The sequence below is a fragment of the Halichoeres trimaculatus genome, unplaced genomic scaffold (assembly GCF_033239565.1).
Source record: "Halichoeres trimaculatus isolate MK-OKI-2021-1 unplaced genomic scaffold, fHalTri1.1 fHalTri1_scaffold_11, whole genome shotgun sequence".
In the NCBI taxonomy this organism is placed as follows: domain Eukaryota; kingdom Metazoa; phylum Chordata; class Actinopteri; order Labriformes; family Labridae; genus Halichoeres; species Halichoeres trimaculatus.
Genome location: NW_027437189.1, coordinates 33,352,663 through 33,374,200, shown reverse-complemented (window position 1 = coordinate 33,374,200; position 21,538 = coordinate 33,352,663). Strand labels below are relative to the sequence as shown.

General features: G+C 39.7%; 1 protein-coding gene across 1 annotated transcript in view; it reads right to left on the bottom strand.

The window, feature by feature from the left end:
- Window positions 1-8,887: 8,887 nt before the first annotated feature.
- Window positions 8,888-21,538, bottom strand: part of gabrd (gamma-aminobutyric acid type A receptor subunit delta) — a 34,756-nt gene continuing 22,105 nt past the window's right edge. The window contains exons 3-9 of the mRNA XM_074681078.1: window positions 20,117-20,184; window positions 17,453-17,673; window positions 15,750-15,832; window positions 15,251-15,388; window positions 14,665-14,820; window positions 12,610-12,821; window positions 8,888-9,965 (exon numbers count right to left, since the gene is read on the bottom strand). Of these exons, the coding sequence (XP_074537179.1) occupies window positions 9,642-9,965; window positions 12,610-12,821; window positions 14,665-14,820; window positions 15,251-15,388; window positions 15,750-15,832; window positions 17,453-17,673; window positions 20,117-20,184 (1,202 nt within the window). The 3' untranslated portion in view covers window positions 8,888-9,641. The remainder of the gene's footprint in view (window positions 9,966-12,609; window positions 12,822-14,664; window positions 14,821-15,250; window positions 15,389-15,749; window positions 15,833-17,452; window positions 17,674-20,116; window positions 20,185-21,538) is intronic.

The following is a 21,538-nucleotide window of genomic DNA, read 5'->3' as shown; positions in this document are numbered from 1 at the left end:
GTATCATGTGGGCTCAAACTCAAAATGTTCTTTAGCTAGAGGCAATATTTAACTTTTCTTTCTGCTTGGTTCAGAAAGAAAATCAGTCTTGAAATGATCATTTTAAAAAAGGAGAGGTAAAACAGCTAACCTTTTCCAGCTATGAATCAGTAATTCTCTGAAAATAGTGTGCTAATTAAACCAATCTCTAACTCTGAATAAAAATAGATTGAATTATCAAATGTATTAGAGTACTGTTTGACTTTGGCAAACATAGTTTCACCCCATCATAAGTATTCAGGCGCAGCTTTAAATGTTGTTAAAGCAGTTTGATGAGATAAAGTTAAAAAGATGGATAAGCTCTGCCAAAAAGATGGATTACATGTTTAAATATGCAGCAAACAGCTGCCTATAACCTATGCTCTTATCACTTTGGAATAACCCCTACGTTTTCTGACTCTAGTATTTTAGGTTAATCTGTATCAGCAGAGGCTGATGAGACAAAACTAGTGTCAGTCATGTTTTGTTGATGCTAAACGGTGAAATTTTGCCGTACACAAACAGACTGAATGATTACATGATTCATGTTTCTTTAATCATTGATCTGATCAGAGAAGAACATGAACATGCTTTCAGGAGGACCCCATGGCATCATTACTCTTTCAGAGGTATCCACTTGCAGGCTTGTGAGGCCATATCCTTGTGCACTTGAGTTGCAGGATTTGAGTCTGAACACCCCCTTCATTTCCTCCATCTACTGTATGTAGGGCAACCCATGGATCAGCTGACATCCCCATCCTCCCACATGCCCACACAATCTTGTTACAGCTTGCAGTTAATCTGGAGAGGAAAAGGACTCTCTTCACAAACATGTAGCTCTTTCATCACCCTATTGTATTGCCCACAACTATGTACTCAGATGACACTGTGCCCTGGTAGTATGAGGCTCTGGGTGCTGTCATTTGACCAAAAGTTACTTCCTAGCTTGGACATTCTTTAGCGCTCCGTGAGCAAAGACTGTGTCATTTTATTGCTGAATGAACAATTTACCCTGGACTCCTCTCATTTCAACCAATCAAGCTTTATCAATGTAGCACCAAATAACAACAAATGTTAACTTTAAAACACTTTCTGAGAGCAGCCCGAGTGTCTGTCTGTCTGTTGCAGCAGCTCTCTCTTCTTTAGTGTTTTTCATCTTTTTTTTTCCGTATCTTTTTGGTTCTCTTTGTATTTGGAGCCTCACTTTACTTTTAATGTTGGTCATTGATACTAAACTGGTTGTGTTTGTAGTAGTGTTTTTACCTTTTTTTGCTCCTGTGAGTGTTCAGAGATTCTATATGTAACCATGGTTGCATAGTTCACACACAAGATTTCACTTGTTAGCAGCCTGTATGAATATATATATATATATAGGCTTATTGGGCTGAGCCAAGCTCCTCGACTTGGCCACTTGCTTTTCTTCCACACAGGACCAGTGTACTCACTCGAACCAACACCAGTTGTCCTTTCTACCTTAACTTTGTCCTCATCCCTGGTTGTTTTATATTAAAGGGCAACTCAGTTTTTTTGACACCTGGACCTTATTTATAGGTGTGTGCATGCTCATATACTCACTCAGACAAACATCGTGCAGCTTGGAGTCCTTCAGAAGTTATTTAGATCCAACTGATTTTAGCCGCACTTAGCGGGGGCCACGGCAAGGGAGCTTCAGTGCGGGACATAATCTCTGCAAAATCGCTCATTTCAGCCATATTTTTTCATCCATCGCCAGTGTTATCACAAACACACTCCTCTTCTGTTGCCATAGGCGAACACTGTCCACAAGCGCACCACCAGTTGGTGGACGTGCTCCTGTTTGTTGCTCTCAAGCCAGCTCTTCATATCTCTCCCTCTGCATCCTTCTTTCATGGAGCTCATTGTCCGTGTACTCAGGCTCAAACCGGTAAGGACAACCGTCAAACTCGAAGTCGTAGTCTGACTCTTAGACATCAGAAAAGTTTGTTTACCAGGTCAGCTCTGGGTCAGCTGACTCACCTGAAGACGGTAGACGAGCTGACTTTATGATGCCTACGACTTCGAGTTTGACGGTTGTCCTCACCGGTTTGAGCCTGAGTGCATGGACGAGGAGCTCCATGAAAGAAGGTATATGAGCATGCACACACCTATAAATAAGGTCCAGGTGTCAAAAAGCCGGAGTTGCCCTCTAACTTAGTAAATGTTACAGAATTCACATTTATGTCTTTATCTGACCATTTTTACAGAATACTCAGTGCATGCACACTACTACAACTTCACAGGGGGGTTACCTGGAGGTGTCAAAACTACAGCACCCACTTATGCTGTAATACAAAGTAACCAATCTTTAGACCTTAAAATGCACTGAGTTCTCAAACTGCATTCAATGAGCTGACTGGACCATAGTTCAGCTTCTGTGTTTCTGTCACATTTTCCTTGTTTTCTATGAAGCTGTCAGAGAAGCTCCTGTCAAGTGAGCACTGTGCATTCTTGTGTAGCTTTGGTTGACTTGGCAACACTGCCATCCCATGGTCATCAGCTTAAAGAGACAGGACTGTGTTTTTGAAGCATCTTTGACAGGCTTATTACACTGTCAAGCACAGAGTTATTTTAATGTAGTTTTCTTTTTTCTTTTCTGATCAGATCTCTATTTAATTCCAGATCTCCTTTTAATTCCAAAACTAACACATGCCTCACTACAAGTAATGTATGACAGTATGCGTGTGCCTAAAGGTGGCAAGGCAATCCAAATAACACAGGTCCTCCTTATAGCATTTTTAAAGGGGCTGTTGGCACTTTCTGGAAAAACTAGTTTTATTATCCAGATAGCAAATCATTTTGGTGCTGATCTAACTTTAAATTGTGGATTACACTTTTAAAGAGCCCTGAAAAAGTCCTCATAGGGACTTTTAAATAGACCAAAGCAGAAATGAATGTTTCACAGTAAGGTGGAAATTAAACGGATGGCAGCTTTGACTTTCTCTTGGTGTGTGGAAGCTTCCCTGAAGGCTAGACTGTCGACTCTTTGAGCAATAATGTCTGACTCTATCAGGACACCTGTCAAACCTGATCCCTATAGGCTGCTCAGACTGTACCTCAAAGACTCAGCACAGCTCCAAGAGGACGATGAGTGTGTTCTTCTCGGTGAAGTAATCGGCTCCTGCTTTTGACTTTGGGGTGGGGCCTGTAAAGCAGAAAAGTGCTGTTTTGCTGCTCCACAATGAGCAGTAAGTGCCACTCTTCTTCTCTTGAGCAGCAGGAGGTAAATCCTGATAGAACCAGCACAGCAAGGAGGATGACTGCCTGTGTGCATGAGGCAAACCTGCAATTTCCTGGTTTTAACTTAAAAAATTTGAAGATACCAGAGGTAAACAATCTACCAAACAAGGTATCTGTTCTCTACATAATGTTGGGGTTTACTGAGTCTGTGCTGACTGCATCGATTGATAAACCTCAAAGTTACTGAAAAAAAAACTTCTTTGAGGTGTCAAAAATTGTTGGCCTTCCTGAAGCAAAATGAATATCTGGACATGTAAGATAAGCATAACCCCAATTCCAAAATGGTTAGAAAACTTTTTAAAATGTTTATAACATTAAAACAAATCATTGTTGAAGAAAGCAACCAGTCCAAACGTTGTTGCCAAAGTTCATACAATTTTTTTTTTTTTTTTTTTAAGTTGAGTCTTAACAAAAGAACACTAACTGGTTTCACATCATTAAAACTTCCCTTTTTAGTCTTGCCTTTTTAGTCTGGCCTTTAACTAAGTTTAGTTTTACTTATTTATCTGTTTTATTATGTTTGGTCTTTCTAAAGGCGTATAATCCTAACTCTTAGTTCAATATATATCTATCTTTTTTTTATGTGTCTCAACCTAATTGTTTATCTTCTTATTTACCCCACTGTTACTTTCAGCTTTTTCATTCTTTATCTTACAGTTTTAGTTCTACATTGTTTCTTTTTTACCGCTTTAATCTTAGAATATCTTATTATCTTGGTTGTTTCTTTTAGCTTGGCTGTTTTCTTTTTTTACAGTGAGTTTAACTTTTTACTTTACCTTCAGTGTTTCCACATGAAGGTAGCGTTCCCACTGTTCCTCAGGTCATCTGCAGGGATTTTAACAAACTGTGTTCACCTTGTGCACTAGGGGTGTGGGTTGGTGGGTTAGAGGTGGAGGGTTGTACACTGATGTGTGTTTTTTGTTGTTGTTGGCTTTGTTTTGTTTTGTTTTGTCAAGCACTTTGTGTTGCCATCATTGTGCATGAAAAGAGTTTGATTGATAGATTGATTAATTAGTCCAGTGTTTCTCAATTCCGGTCCTGGGGACCCCCTGCCCTGCATGTTTTAGATGTTACCCCACTCCAGCACACCTGATTCAAATGAATGGCTCGTTATCAGGCTCCAGCAGAGCTCGATGACGAGCTGATCATTTGAATCAGGTGTGTTGGAGTCGGGTAACATCTAACATCTCATTATCTTTTTAACTTTATCTATGAGAAATAAAACTTCATAGGGGTCTCACCTTGATATTTCCTTCATTGTACACATTTTTATTTACTGGAAAAATATGTCATCCTATATTTGGTTTTATGAATCAATAATGTTAGCTGCATTTATCAGCATCATCATTATCCTGTTAACTTAAGCTGTGGTTTTTGCATTCATGTCTTTGTTTTTCCATTTATCTTGCAGCAGTTGCATTTATGTTGTAGCTGTTAGAATTTTGTTGCGTTTTCAAATCATCTGACACTGACCGGCCACTGTAAAAAGCCCATAGCATTACTGAAATGGAGCTTGGACAGCAGCAGGCATGGCTCCAGAGAGCAAAGGGACAGAATGTCAGAAGTAAGCTAGAGGAGAACCACAGGGGAGAACCTTAAAGAGGACAGCCAAAGAAGAAAGAGGGGGAGGGTGGTCTGAGTGACTTTTTTCTTTTTCCTCACCAACTGCCAGAGAAGAAAGGGCCCTCCTTTCCCCAAAAGATGTAACAAATTTCTGACAGGCAATTATACCCATCATATATGCAAATCCCACTGACAGCGCAAAGCCGTCTCCATGAGGAGAGAACTTCAAAGAAAGTCTGCGAGAAAGAGAGAGGCCAAGAGAAAGCTTGTGTCTGAAATGTTCACTGCACATACGCCCAACAACTTGAGCTTACGAGTGGTGTTAAACAAGCATGAGGCTCAGAGTACTCTTCTTTCTAGACCTGCTGAGGAGCTTGATGTTGTGTTGTTTTTCTGAACAATACACAGAAAAAGGAGGATGTTAACACTAAAACAGAATCCTTGTCTGAGGAAAAGAGGCAGGGACATGATTGCAGGACCCTGGGTGGGAAAGAAAGAGCAATAACAGAGAAGAGAAATAGATTTGCTTTTGATAGATGCTGACTGAGAAAAAGAGAAAGTGGCAGAGACTAACGGCAGATTCTGCTGCAGAGATCATCGCAGGCCCTGAGCGAGCTGACTCTCCCTGTCATGTCAAGATGGGTTTAAATAGTTACTAGTTACGGGTTATTTACTCCTCACATCACTTAAATGTTCCTGTAACTCCTTTAGGAAGAGCAAATGTTGAGAAACTTTGTCAAGTTTTATGTGCAAATATTGCAAAGAAACATATGTTCGTTTTATCAAAGCCATTAAAGCCTGATGGTAATACACAACTTTAAATGACATTATTGGCATAAAAAAGGTAATTTTTTAAAGGCTATAGCTTCCCAATCAGGTTATAACAGGACCAGATTGATTTATGGTCTAAGTCTATATGAAAACGCCACACTACCTGACAAAGTTTGGTAGAGAGAAGAGACATCTGTGTTTTTCTCTGCTGAAAACGATTTCTGTGATTAATTTTGTAGTGATGGTGGACACTGGGGCCTAACTGTCAGACAGAAAAAGAACAGAAGAGCAGAAAAAAGATAAACAGGAGAGAGATAGAGCATGAGCTAAAGGCTAACATGCAAGCTAATCTGTTCATGCTAATGTTGATTCCAAACCACAGTCAGCAGATATTCTGCAGTGGTCTGTTCAAACTTGAGAGTCTATCAATAAAATGAAGAGTGAGGTTACGTTAGCTCTGATTGGTAGATGATTGGCAGGACATGACCAGGAGTCACTAAGATTACATAACTGTTGATAAATACCCTTCCTCGTCACATTGTATCTGGTAAAAAGTTGTCTTGAGCAAAAAAATGTAGAGTGAAAAAGGAGACCTGATCTCCATTAATTTCTCAAACCTAACACACACCTTAAGAGTCACATCTTCACAACATTGTGCACAAGACTCCCCTCAAAGATGTTGCTGCAGTCCAATTCAAACTACTAATCATAGTTTTTTTGGCATTGCCGCAAAGGGTTTGTTTTACTTTGTTGATGTTTACACTCTTTGTATCTTATAAATGTCATTTTGTTGACTACCGATGCAATGCTCTTTACAATTTCTAGAAAACTAACTTTGAAAAGCCTTTTTACAGGAGATAGTTCTTTTCCTCTTTTTGTGCAGGTTTTTTTTTTCATGTTGTATGATGACTTTTCTTTTTCCTTTTTTTTTTTTTGGTGTGTGTGTGTGTGTGTGTGTGTGTGTGTGTGTGTGTGTGTGTGTGTGTGTGTGTGTGTAAGTTCCGTGGCGTTGCCCCTCTTCTCCATGTATGTTTTGGTTACTTATTGTGTTTTTCCGCCAATTTCACTTTCGGTTCCACCGCAGTCAGCATCATTTACAAAATAAAAGCATGTGAGCAACATGCACTAATGTGCGATAAAATATTCAACGGCGTTAATAGATTGACGGGTTAATGCGAAAATAACGCGTTAACTTGCCCGGCACTTATATATATATATATATATATATATATATATATATATATATATATATATATATATATATATATATATATATATAACAGACCTGGGTTCGTTTCCCACGCTGGTGTGGACTTTTAATGCAGGTGTGAATAGACACAAACAAACCCTGGTGCGGACCAAACAACCGGACCGAGACCCACTTTTTGAGGTGGTCTCGGTCCGCTTACAAACGAACTCTGGTGGGTTCGTGGTTCTCTGGTGCAGGTCTGAATATAAACAAAGGTCCATCCAAACTAACTACAGGATACATGCGCCTTTTGGGCCTATAAAGCCACCGTAACCTAACCGTCTTTGGTTCATACCTGATCCTCCGTCTTCTGTTTAGCCACGCTGTTGCTAGCATGTTGTGGGTCAGGACACACAGAGCATAACGTCTCCTTGCTGGGTGCATTCGTCTTCGCTGTTCCAAAATTGTAAACGGTGTTAAGCCTGCTTTGAAGGAGCTGCTCTTGAAACTGAAAATTATTTTGCAGCTCTAATAAAAGCACAAACACATGTTTACCTCCATTTCTGGGTGTATATTCTTTGTGCCGCCTGTTTACAGAATATAGTCCACTTGCAAAAAGTACAATCTGAATACAATCTGCACCAAACGTAAAAAATAAAGTCCGCTTTTGGTCCGGACCAAACAAGTGGACCAAAGGACTTTTCTGGTCTGAATACATCCTTAGTTTATCTCATCAAATTCAAATTTTGTTTTGAAAGGGAAAGTTCAGTTTTTAAACTGTGATTGTTTGAGGCCTGTAAACAGGGGGACAAAAACACAACCACACTAAAAAATGAAGGATTCAAACAGCAGAAACTATGCTCTGTCTGCTGTTGGCTTAATAAAATGTCTTCATCCCTCAGAGTTCACAGAGGAGGAGGGAGACTCAGCAGACCAGAGTGGTGGGGAGAAAGTTCTAAAGCTAGTTGAAAAGCAGGAGAGCTTTACTATAACCAGGTGTTGCAGGCAGATAAACTGTGAGCCTATATAGTTGGATTTCTACAACAAGAACTTCCCCTTCTGGATCCCATCCCACTATTAGCTTTGAATTGATATAACTCCTGACATAAGTATCAGTCATGTTGTGAAATCTGCAGTTTAACCACATGTATTTCTCTACTTCACAACTTAATCATTAATTTATCAAAAATACGTGTTATGATATGTTTCATAACCAGTGTTGTCCAGTACTTACTGTGTTACTGTTTTTGAAAAACCTTTAATTCAGTTTTTGAGCAGGTTTTGCTCTGGGACATAATGTTGACATGTATGTTCTTGCCTTTTCCATCTATGACATCAATGTGGTGTCGGTTTACTTCCACCCTGAAAACAACGGTTTAAACCCCACATTGCTCATCACTCACTCATTAAATCTGCAGCTCCTGTCCTGTGTCTGGATGAGTGAGCCAGGTCAGATAGACCTGCTAACTCTCCGAATTTGCGCAAATGCTCCAAATGTGCAAACGCCCCAAACGTGCCGTCCGGGGCGAATCACGTCTAAACGTGTCTTTGCATTGACTTTGTATGTAATCTCGCCGCAAATTCGCGTTTGGTGTGGCCGTACTATAACAAGTCTTATTTCACTGTCGGTAAGAGCATTATAACGTTTGAAATAGTTAGAGTTAGTTAGATTACCTGTTACTGGAAATAGTAACACCACTATTCTCAACACTGACTGTAACATGCGTGGGATCATGGATGATACCATTATATTGTTGTAAATTGCAAATTCAATCAACAAAATTGACCTCTGCAATATATTTTGGTCATCCTGCTCTCATGTTTTCACCACATTTAACCCTTTAACTTAACCTGTTGCCCTGTGTTTGGGTGGTCTTCTTTCAGAAATAAAACATCACAACCGTTTAACTCTTCACCCATGGTCTTGACCCCCCTCAGCCACACTACCACTGTGACAAGTCCATCCAGGGGATATTCTAACATTAGGTAATTAATGGCCCAATGATGCAGTTACAGTAGAATCTCATTATGATAATAATTGTATGACAGTTGCACTTTTAACCAACCCCCAAACATTGAAGCCATGCCAGAGACACACACGTAGTGGAGGAAGTCCTTTTAATAGTGAGGAAACAGGCAGATCTGGAAGAAGGAGATAAGACACTTAAAGAGGGGGTCCCCATCAAAAATAAATCAATAAATCAATTAAAAAAATAAAACAATTGAAATGAACAGGGAAGAAGACCAAAGGATAGAGAGGAAGAGGATGTGGGTGAAGGCAGGGAAAGTGGGTGAGACATGAGCCATGCAGAAAATGAGAACGCCTCATCTTGTCATCCTTTAGTCGGGGCGATGCTTTCAAATTGAGAAAACAGCAAAAACAATTCTGGTTTTACTCCAGATTATGTCTACAAACTATACTTTTCATTTAAATGATCATCTTAAAGTCGTAACGTTAGGTCAGATAATACGCCATTATGTATTTCATAAAGTTTATAACATAATGAAAATCTAAACTGTTGGCTGAACTGTATGCGATACATGTGAGCTCGTAACATTCTCCTTTGCCTTTATACAAAACATCTCTGTGTTTGTGTTTGAGTTTAAATATATGAAGTACTTTTTACACTTTTTAAACTCATTAAACTTCTATCAGTTACCAATATTTGTGGGCTTTAATCATTTTTGTGTTGTGGATTTTACACTTGTCCTTCAGTTTTATTCTTGACTGACTCACAGTTTGTTGCAGTTGCATCAGTCCAGCAGCATTGCAGCTGCACAGCTCCAGCAGTGTCTTATATACAGCCCCAGATGGCATCCGTTTACACAAACCCATCTTCTCCTTTTACATGGTGTAGGCCACCCAGTAGATCACGTTAACCACAGCAAAGGTGAAAGGAAACACAGCCCTGGCGTAGATGTCGATGGTATCAGCATCGATAGGCTTGCAGACGCACTTGGAACAGCACTTCTTCTCCTCCTTGGTCTCTTCTGCTTGTTTGGACCGTCTCCTCCTCGGCTCGGTCTCCTCACTGCCGCCCTCTCCTGGGATTTCACTGCTGGAGTGCTGGGCCCGTCCATGACGGTTCGAGATCATCACACTCTGGTTCATGCCAGTAACAGACAAGGAAAACAGGACCATAGCCTGCTTGCCATTCTTTACAATAGACTGTAGGGAGACAGAGAGAGAAAGGTCCCTTAAGGCTCCTGTAGGGTCCACTATTAGTGGAACGTATGATAAACCAGAGATGGCAAACCTGTCTGTGGTCTGTGGAATTATTTTGTATTGCTTTACTTTTGTTGATTGCGCTATGACAGTTATAGAAGCACGGTAACAAATTATGGTAAATTTACAAGAAAATTTCAACAGTAAAATCCTGTTATGTTCCAATAAAATACAATCATTTTACAGCAAAGTCATTTTTGTTGTGATGGTGTTTTGTAACCATGAGTGAGGAGGGAACATCGCGGATATAAGACCCTGCTGAACATTCAGATGTTATACTCAGGGGGATGCCGGCTGTCTGTGCTCCACATGACACGGACCAGATTTTTACAGTGTGTGTGGCCAATTTTAAAATGATGTCAATGTTTTACAATGCGTATATCTTTTTTCTAAGGCAGGGGTAGGCAACCTAGGGCACGGCTGCCATAGCTGGCATGTGAGGCTTTTTATGTTGGCACACAAAGAATAATTTCAATAAGGCAGAGGACGAAATAAGACAGAATTTTGTGGTGTATTCTAGTTAATACTTAACAAGAAATTGAGAACACTATAAATGTTCTTACGTAGCAATTTAACAAATAACGTTAAATAACAAATTAAAATCATGATGCTACAAATAAGCAAATGTGTCTTACAAGTGCGTCACCACTAATCTCTTGGGACGTCAGTCTGTTAGCTTGCAATTGCAACCATTCAGCGGTGTTATCAAGGCAAACAAACCAAGTTCCAGTCATTCTGTCTAACATAGCTGGATGAGGGAGTATTGATCTATTGCCAGAGATAGCCAAAGATTGAAAAATATGCACCCCTTGCTGTGAAAGTATAGTACAGAGGACATTAAGTGGGCAGTGTCTTTTTGAGACCAAACATGAAAAAAGTGTAGTAAAGTATGCAAAACAAAGTAACACACTCTAAACTTTGTGTACTTTTAAAAACTAGGCAGCAGGATGAAATTATACAATTTCTCACTGCATAGCTAAGCATGGAAAACCATTCAAAAAGACTTTCCTATCAACTGTCGATTTTATGAAAGAAGAAAGTCTTGGCACTTTGAGCATGAGTGGATTTTAAAGTGGCATGAATCATGGAAAAGGTTGCCTAACCCTGTTCTAAGGTGACCTTAGGCGTCTTGGAAGATGTCTCCAAATAAAATGTCTTATTATATTGTTATGTATTCATTCATTCATTCATTTTCTGTACTGTTAATCCTGTTCAGGGTCACAGGTGGCTGGAGCCTATCCCAGCTGTCATTGGGCGAGAGGCGGGGTACACTCTGGACTGGTCGCCAGTCAATTGCAGGGCCATTTTTATTGTTATTTAAATGAAGACAAAGATAAACTCAGCATTGTTTTTAAACTACCATTATTAGTCGTTTAATTGGCCCACAGACAGCCTGTGCCCTCTGCACCACATCTCAATGCATAGAAGTCTCATATCCACTGTGCTCCCTCCTTACAATACACCATCACAACAAAAACTACTTTGCTGTAAAATAACAGTCAAGTTAGCCTTTTTTTTTAACACTGAATTCAACCTGTTAGCAGTATCAAAATGTAAGGTTGTTCCGTGGTCAGTTGTCAGAAACGATACTATACAGCAGAGGCAATGTCTATCAAGTTTTGAACGGTTACAGAGCAACCAGTGTTTTGGAGTTAGTAGGGACCATGCTAACTGATGACTCTCAGCCTAAAGTATCAGTGATTGGCAGCCGAGAGTCACCAGTTAACAGGTCACACTTTACACCGAAACACCAGCGACGTCAGCGGGTGTGTGATTAAATATGCCGTCTTTTTCCAACCCCAGTTAACAAGTTTGACCGCCAACAACCAACATTAACTGCTGATTTTCAAAATCAAGATCTGACTTTGCTTATTTAATGAAAAAGTTGTTTTGAGGCTGTGGTTATGGCCAAACATGAACTCAATATAGAGAAAATAGAATCAGGGAATATTATGAAATGTTGAACCATTCTTTTAATCCTGAAATACTCAAACGTTAATATTCTGATTTGGTGCAGTTCTCTGGACGTAGTTTCTGGTTCTTTTATTATGGACCGGGTCTCAGACTCAGAGGTCTGTGTGCTATTTTGGTTTGGGAAAGTTTCTGGTTTGTCACAGTCTGGTATGTGTCCATGGATAATGCAGTTATGTACACCGAGTGACAGCTGTGTGTTTAAATTCCTCTCTGGGTACACGCTGGATTTCTCAGCTAGAAACATCTTTCCACTTAGTAGTTTCAGTTATTTTACAGTGAGTTTTTTTGAAGTGTACTTTCCTCTGATCCATTTGAAGAAATGTGAAAAAGTGGTGACAGTCAAAAACACCAAGCAGTGCAGTCATATTTGGAAAAATACACAAGATATTCAATTTGATTCAGTCAAAATCCACAGAGCACATCACAAAGTCTCTTAGACTTTGTCATTTTAAGATGTATAAAAAGAAGCTGACTCCCGTTTGTCCTCGAAGGACTTTGAAGTGAGATTAGGTAAGTGTGGAAATAGGGTTTTATTCCAGCCCAGGTTTATGTCTGGGCCCGACACCCCCTCTCTGTTAACTCCACATTTACATGACTGGAATGATTTCCTCACCTCAGAGCTGAGCTTGTTGGCCTTCACCTTGGCCTTCTCTTTGAGCCTGTAGTCAGCGTTGTAGTGTGCAAAGGCATACTCAATGAGCGCAGCGAACACAAACACATAACAGATCCAGAAGTAGACGTCCAGCGCCTTGATGGCTGACGCTCGGGGCAGGGAGGAGCGGGCACTTACCATCAGTGTGGTCATGGTGAGAACAGTTGTGATCCCTGTGATAAGAGCACAGACACAAAGAATGAATCAGGGTTCAACCATCTTGAAGCTCTTCTGAAAGAAAAGCCCTTTCTTTTCTTTTATTCTTTCTCACATCTTACTACCAGGGCCTTGGGTTTGATTTAGTGTCTGTCAAGGGTTCTATGTTCGTATAAAGTATGTAGAAGTTTGTAACAAAGTAATCTAATCACTAAAACTGACAGACAACAAGAGCAACACCAACTTTTTCAGTGATCAAGAGAAAGTGCGATGATTGTCATACTCTGCAAGTTGAAACCAGTCAACATCACAGTTGTGGCATCAGATTACATGCTAAATTTTTTATAGAGACTATGAGGACTGTCCGCTTGAAGAGGATTGCAGCAACACCTTTGGCCTGGGATCGTGAACACTGTCGTGAAGACGTGACTCTTTACAAAACGTGTGTTTGTTTTGAGAAATGAGCAGAGATCAGACCTCCTTTTTGACTCTACCATTCTTTGTTCAAGACATTTTTTTACTGGATACAACACCACAAGATACATTATTTATCAACAGTTATGTAAAGCTATGGTTTGAAATGTGACAACAAACAAACTTCATCAGTTTGTACCATAGTTTAGAAGCTGGCTACATTTAGCATTGGTCCACTACCAAGCAGAGCTAACATAAACTCAATCTTCATTTTATTGATAGACTTTTAAGTTTGAACAGATCACTGCAGAATAACTGCTGACTGTGGGTTGGAATGAACATTATCACAAACAGATTAGTTCCTGTGTTAGCCTTCAGCTCGGGCTGTATCTCACTCCTGTTTATCTTTCTTCTGCTCTTCTGTCCTTTTTCTATCTGACAGTTAGGCTCCAGTGTCCACCATCACTACAAAATTAATCACAGAAATTGTTTTCAGGTGAGAAAAACACAGATCTCTCTTATCACAACTGAACTTGGTCAGCCAGCATGGTGTTGCCATACAGACTATAACATGCTGTAAATCAATCCAGTCCTGACTCAAAATAGCATTTAGAAATAACCTATAACGATCAGGCATGAATACAGAAGGGAGACTTTTCAAGATCATGAAGGAAGTCCTCACAGCCTCTTTAAATTGTATCTTTCCTTTAGTGAGTCAATAATCAGTAAGTATTCTTAGTTCACTGACAAAAAAAGGAAACCCTTCAAAAGCTATAACTAAAAATATACACATTTAACAATAGCATACTTAAACAAGCTGATTTTATTTTTGACACTTCAATCCTTTCATTGTCTTTTCACTTGAATTATTTAACAAAAATTGTCTTTAATGTCACCAGAACAGTTACTTCTCTTGTTTATAAAATGTGTAAGATGATTTGGCATTGGAAATGGTGACATAGAGGTGATGTTTCATCTGATGGTCACTAGATGGCAGTCTTGTGGAGAGCTCTTTATCTCTGTGTTTCCAAGTAGCTCATTTTACATTCATCAATACCATAACAAGACAACATGAGATGATCATTTTTGTCAGCGTACCAACTGATTTAACCATTGTCCTAAGAAATTATTTCTCTCCATTTCGGACTTCAATGGTATTTTTTTTGCACCAGCTTCAAGAAAGCCATGTCAGTTTTGGAGTCTCTGATCTAGTTCAACCTCTAAAAACACTCAGGGTTTACAGTAAGACTGTGGGTGCAGCTCGTTCTTTGGCTCAGGTATGAAGAAAGTCTGGTTGCTATAAGTTCAGTGTCTGACTGATGAGAGTTTGACTTATTAACTAAAAGGATGTGGTACACTTTACACATGTGAAGTTATACTATAACAAATTTAAGCGACAACTTTTGAATATTATTTTAAAAATTTTAAATTAAAACAAATACCAACCTAAGGATACACGAGCAGGGACCGCTGATTGGCTGATCCAAAAGGACACCCAAGACATGGCGACCAGTAAAATTGAAGGCATGTATGACTGAATGATGTAGACGCCTCGATTACGTCTCAGCTGGAAGCGGAGACTGAGTCTGGGAAATCTTCCCGCTTGGAAACAAAAAACAGATACTTAGTTCAGATGCTCTCTTCAAACAATAGTTTTCTTTTATCAAACGTCCAGTTGTTCTTTTCAGGCACAGACACCGGCAGAGCACACCTGAATGATCAATAAGGCCCCAGTCCTCAACAATGATGCCAGTGTTATACATGAAAGTTTGCTACTTCAGTTGTTCCTCCTCTCGCCTCCTGAATCTCTTGCTTATTACAGCTGTAAGCTTGATTTTACCAATTCTGTCTGTGCATAGAACATAACTACAGTGCTGCTTGGGAAGAAGAATTTGCAGGCTTCGGTGTAAGAGGTAAAAATATCAATGTAGTAGAAAAGAAGCATGCATAAGGTTTTTAAATGTGTGTGCTGGCATTAAATGTGTGTGCTCCAAAACTGGAGAAAAACAGAACCAACAAGGTAGATGCTCACCAGATTTGAAGTTCAACATTTCAGTGACAAACCGATAGTCTGTGATAGTGAACTGGGAGAGCTCCAGTTTGTCCAGGCCATGAATGTGTCTCTGACTCTCAGACCAGTGATATACTATGTCCTCTGAGGAGTAGCCATCTAAGGAGAAAAAGTAAGTCCAAACTTGTAATATGCAGTAATTCAGAGACAGTGAACATTTTATCTGATGTACTCATGTATGCAGAAAACCCCTAAAACTGCATATTCACATAAATTCATATGTAGGGTTATGATGCGTCTCTGTAAACACATTGATATTTCAAGTGTTAAAAATAAGGACAGATAAGTGTTTGCCAGATGGTGAAAAGCATGACACCAAATATTGAACAGTCGAATTAAAAAAGGACTTTTCCTGGATGGGATTATAACCAGGCATGAGCACATGAAGAGAAACTAAGATGGAAAAATTACTTTAGTAATGTGTGAAATAATAAAGTAGAGTTTGTGAGTCTCAACTTACAGCTTTCCAGGTCGAGCATACATTCCTGTTCATCCATGGGATACTTTGTCAAGTCCATGTCACAGGCCACTGTTGAAGTGATTCTGAAGAAACAAAACAGTCCATCAATTAAAAAAAAGTATACTGATAAAAAATGTTTTTTTTTGGTCCTGTATATATTACTTTTTTTCACAATTATATTTACAAGTGTTTTTTTTAAGGTCTCTACATTAACTTAAAAAATCAAGTCCATTTTACTAAGAAAACCTGGCAACCAGATCTAAATCCTGACTGAAAAAAAAAGTTATTTCTACTTGAATGATCTACATAGAAATTTCAAATAAATTTTATTTGAACATTACTGGTTTCTTTTCCCCAAATACAAACTTTAGAAAAATTCATCATTTTTGTTCATTTTTTCTCTCTTCATTATCATTTTCTACTAAAAACTAGGACTGTATTTTTCTTTGTAATGATTTTTTTCTTATAATCTAAAGGAGTAGCTTTTTGAAGTTTGATTTCAGAGAATAATACAGCCTTAGTTATTAGTAGGAAATATGAATGAAGAGAGGACAATTTAATGACAATATTGAGTTGGGAACTGCAAGTAACTGTAACTTGAGATTGCCTTTTTGAAAACATCAAAAAGAAAAAAAGCAACAACAACAAAATGATAATATGCAAGTAAAATCAACTAATACGCCTCCTTCTAAAATTTACTTGTAATTTTAGGGTGAAAAAAACTTTCATTGTTTTATTTTTAAGTAAATATTACTCTAATTTTTTTTTAGTGTTAAGCAAAAAAGTTGTTCCTTAGTTATTATTTTCCTGGAAAAACTCATAAAGACTACCTGGGGAGTATCTTGCTGTTGGAGAAACAACCTGCACAGCCGGTGACACTGAGGTAAAAACTGAGAGTGCCTTAAATTTGCACAACATCTGATCTAAAGGTGTTTTTATATCTATGGCCTCATTTGCTTTGTCCCAATTAAGATTTAAAAAATTGTTACTCCTTTGGAACATTTTGTTTTTACAACACTGGAAACCTGACTGAAGCAAACATCAACACAGGATGGTCCCTACGTCATTACATCACAGTCTCTTTTTCCCACACATGGCTTTCTGTTTAATGTTTGGACGTTAGCTAGATCCTAATGACAAATGGTTTTAAAATACAACCAACAACTCAAAACATAGCTGATATTTACATGGAGAAGCAAAGGACTGGGTTTCTGGTTAGAACATCAGTTTCAATATCATGGTATCATGGGAATTTTCTCAGTTTTTCTTTGTTTCTAAGGCTGTGTAGCCCTTCCCCTTAACCTTAAGGAGAACTGGGACACCCCATCACTAGATGTAACTGCGCAAAACCAAGGGCTAAGGAGAGGAAATGGGATTGGCTCTATTTTGGCTACAGAGAAAATGAAACTATATCACTGTAACTAGCTTTAACTTTAACACCAAAAGGCTTGTAATCTACTTTAGGTTTTCCTCACTGAGCGTAAACTTTATTTGAAATGAAAACAGTAACAGGTCAGAGGAATCTTTCGTCCACTTGAAAGAAACTATGGCGACTAGAAGTGCCCAGTACTCTGAGTGGAAATGTGGCTCTGAAAGTTCAAAGGTTAAAACCAGAGCAAGGTGACATGAACCAAGAGTGTAGGGGGGGTTTGGTCTGAACGTCTGGGTCTGACATCATCACAGATTTTTCTCTGCGTTCATACCTGCTGCTGTACAGAATGACTCCGTTTGGCTGCAGACGGATCAACTTGTTCTCCACAGTGACATCATGAAACCAGGCAGACTTGGCATTGACAATAAAAGTGTCAGGGAGCCACAGCTTGTCCACAAATCGACTGTCCAACCCCAGAGTCTTGTTGGTGTGATTGTAAGACAGGCGGTCGTCATGCCAACTCTGCCGCAGGAAAACGGTCATAGTATACTCCTGCCAGAAAAAAAACAAACACACGCATGAACCCTGCTCAGTTCGTCAAAGCGTGAACACCTTTGGTGGATAGAGACGTTTGGTTATGCTCTGTGGTCTGATGGTGATTCTCTGATGAGTGTGGTGATTCTTACACCTGTGAGGAAAGGGGAATTTGTTATATTTCTCAAAAGGTGTCATTTATACATCTAAGCCAACGTCTCATGTGTTCATAGTGTACTTACACACACTCCTGTAGGAAACAAGGTTATTGTTTTCTTTGAATTGCTAAATACACTGCTGGTCAAAAGTTTTGGAATACTCCAGTTTTTCCAGTTCTTTTTTAAAATTCAGGCAAGTCCAATGAGTAGTTTTAAATGCTACAAAGTAACTACAGTGTTACTTAGTTCGGGACATCTTAGTGGCATTTGCTTTGACTAAGACCAGGACAGGTTCCCAAATTACTGACATGTACCAGCCAGACTTAAAAATCCAACCCCTGAAGGTGAAGCTAGAAACACTGCAGTCTGTTGATTGGCCAAAAAAAAACATCACTTCCCATGTGACAGAGGTAATAAAGAAACAAAGAGCCACATGCCAACCACAAAGATGAGGAATTGCTGGATGTCACTTTAGGCTTTACTGACCTGACCTGAACCAAACTCTACTGATCCATACTGGACTGCTTGGTAGAAACGGGGCTTAGCGTTAAAAAAAAAAAAAAGGTAAGCTTATCTAGAACTGGAAAATAATTTCATTTCAGAGTTAAACAAAAAGGACTGGGAAATGGGTCAAATGCAGCAATGGAGATGATCAAACCATGACAGTTTGTGTTAGCAGTTCCTTGAGTTTTCCCACCTTTCCTTGATTACTGACACCCCTCCCTTTTACATCAAAGTACTGCAGGAACACAATATGGAACCAAACCCTTCTGAGCATCATTTGAACAGTGACGTACAACAGAAAGTAGTGTGTTGCTGTAAAAAAGGGTGAAGGTAACTAACATTGAAAAAGAGAGACCATTACAACACTTGAAGATGTTGGTCTTTCCTGCAGAGAAATTGTAAAACAAGTTTAAGTTGTCAGTGAGTACAGTTTCCATCGCCCCCAAATGTCACTCAGAAACTGTGACAGGAAGAGGTCTGGAAGACTGACAGCCACAAAAAAAATCAGAGGATAAGTTTCTGAGAGACAGACAACAGCTTCAAGCTTCACAGCTTCAATGAGGTTGTAGTTCGCCTTCTCAGTTCCAACTGTGAGGGAAGGAGCTTGAGGTGTGAATGGGCAGTTTTAGTTGCAGCAAGAAAGTCATCGTTAAGACATCAGAGTAAGAGGCTTGACCAAGTGGCAACCTCCTGTCTAGAAGTATGACACAATGCTGAATTGCTAAAAACTGCTGTTTCTCGAGTGTCCAACTGTGGCTGGCTCTGGGAGAACTAGAAATCACAAACAGACTAATCAAAAAACTTTCTATATATATATATATCTCAACGGAAATAAACATATTTACAGCCTAGTTCACAAAACGTCTTCTGTTTGAATCGCTAATTGTGCTATTAGCACACACTGTATGGGGGGGGGGTCTAACTTAGCAGTTCAGAGGATATTAAGATTGTGATTTCGCCCAATCAGAGGCACAGCTCAGCTCACATGACTGTTAGGCATCCTATAGCTGTTAGTGTGGAGACTTAAGCCCGCCAGCTGATTTGCTTCAAAAATCTGTTTCAGAAACAGACAGGTGATGTCAGGACGACTACATCCCTCAATTATACAGTCCATGGTCTTGACTGGGCCATGAAACATGGCCAGAGGACTACTTAAGTCTGAAGAGGGTATGATGAACTAATGAATCAGAGTTTGATATCCTTGGCTCATCATGCAGGATTTCTGTGTGCCGTACATCAACGCTAAGGAGTTTAGTTTGTGATAAGAGGATGGTCTGGGGCAGTTTTGCTGGATCCAGGGTCTTGGGACTTGTTAACAGTGAGTGACACCCTGACCCAAAACAGCTACCTCAGCATTGTGGAGTGCCCTCTGGTATGTGCCTTGTTGGTCAGGTCCTACAGCAGCAAGACAATGAGCCAAAACATTAGTCCAAGCCAAGCCAGAACAAGATGGTCTTGAAAACATGGAGTGGCCAGCACAGTCTCCAGACTTCACGCTTTTGAGCTGGTTTGAGATTAAAGCAAAGTGACAGCAGAGCAACCTACAGGTGCCACTCGTTTAGAAGAACAGAGTTAGGAAAAACTTATCGAAGATATTTTGATTTCCATTGTTCAAAGAATGTCACAAGTGTGTCCAGCTGCTCTGTTTGCTAAAGGTAAACAAATGAAGGTAAATAAGTTGTTTGTTTGACCTATATGACATCAGTAAAAACTGGGGTGTTCTTCAACTTTTGACCAGCAGTGTTGATGTGTTTGAGGGATGAAAGAAGTCTCACATCAGAAGTGAAAGTATACTTTACCATGTTGGCTTCAGAAATGTGGTCGATGCTGGCCACTTCAATAGCCATGGCCACGTTCACCGGTGGACCTGTGGGGAAAGAAGTAAGAAGAGAAGGCAAAACCCAACCCCATGAATGAAACACTCCCTAAGAGCTCCACCGCTCCACATGAGTCCATCCTCCATCTGATTTCCTCCCACCTACCACCCTGGCACATCCTGCTCCTCCACACACTCCTACTTTGCATAAAGATTAAGCATCCTCCAGTTTAACCGAGCTAAGTGGCACATCAAACTGCCAGTATTCATAAACCGCACAGAGCTTTGATGGAGCCTCATAAAGAGAGCTCCTGCCAGGGTTCATAAGCACACACACACACATACACACACACACACTTAGGAGTTTTAGCTTAACAGTTGTATAATTAGCATGGAGTGTGCCTTGGTGATGGGATCACAGGGGCAGATACTACGAGGCGTTCACTAACACAGTAAGCCAGGCTATTTATACCGAGCATTGAGGAATCAGAAGGTGACATTCCCCCATTCAACACATCCCCTGATCAAAGTCATGTCTACCTGCTAGATGTTGATGTTTAGTCTATGGTTATTTGCTATGGGCTGTTTATTTAGTTCAGCCTCAAAGATGTGTAATCTGTCCTTCAACTCTCACATCCAACAGGTCTCAAAGATGGCATTATTTTCATCTTCCTAATATCCTAAAAATCAGACACATCTTTTTTCTGAGCCATGCAGAGAAACTAGTCCATGCTTTGGTCTCCTCCATGTTAAACTTCTGCAACTCTCTTTTATACGGCTAAAAAATCTATGAGGACTCTTCAGCTGGTTCAGAACGCTGCAGCTCGGGTACTCACTTGGACTACAAGGAGAGAGCACATCTCTCCAGCGTTAGCGTCTTTACACTGGTTACCTATAAAATCTAGAATAGAGTTTATAATTCTTCTTCTGACTTACGATGCACTTAATGGCATCAGGCCATTCTATCTTAAAGACTTAATTGTTCCGTAATTTCCGTCTAGGTCACTGCGTTCTCAGCACCAGGTCTTCTAAAACTAGTATGGGAGGTCGAGCCTTTAGTTATTAGGCTCCTCTTCTTTGGAATAACTTACTGGTAGAAGACCGGGGGTCAGACATGGCCTCTACTTTTAGATGGGGACTCCAAATTTTCCGTTTTGATCAACTTTATTTTTAGAGCTGGATCAGGTCTGAACCAGGTCTTAGTACTGCTGCTATAGGTTTGGGCCATATCCACACATAGCTGGGTATCTGGGAAAATGTTTAAATTTTTATACATTTAGGTCTGTCATTCACATGAAACTGCAGTTTTACGCCACGAAAAACAATGTTTTCTGAAAACTGAAGCCACAGTTAAGATTTTGGAAAACTGTTTCATGGTTTTGCGTGTACACAAGGAAACTGGTTC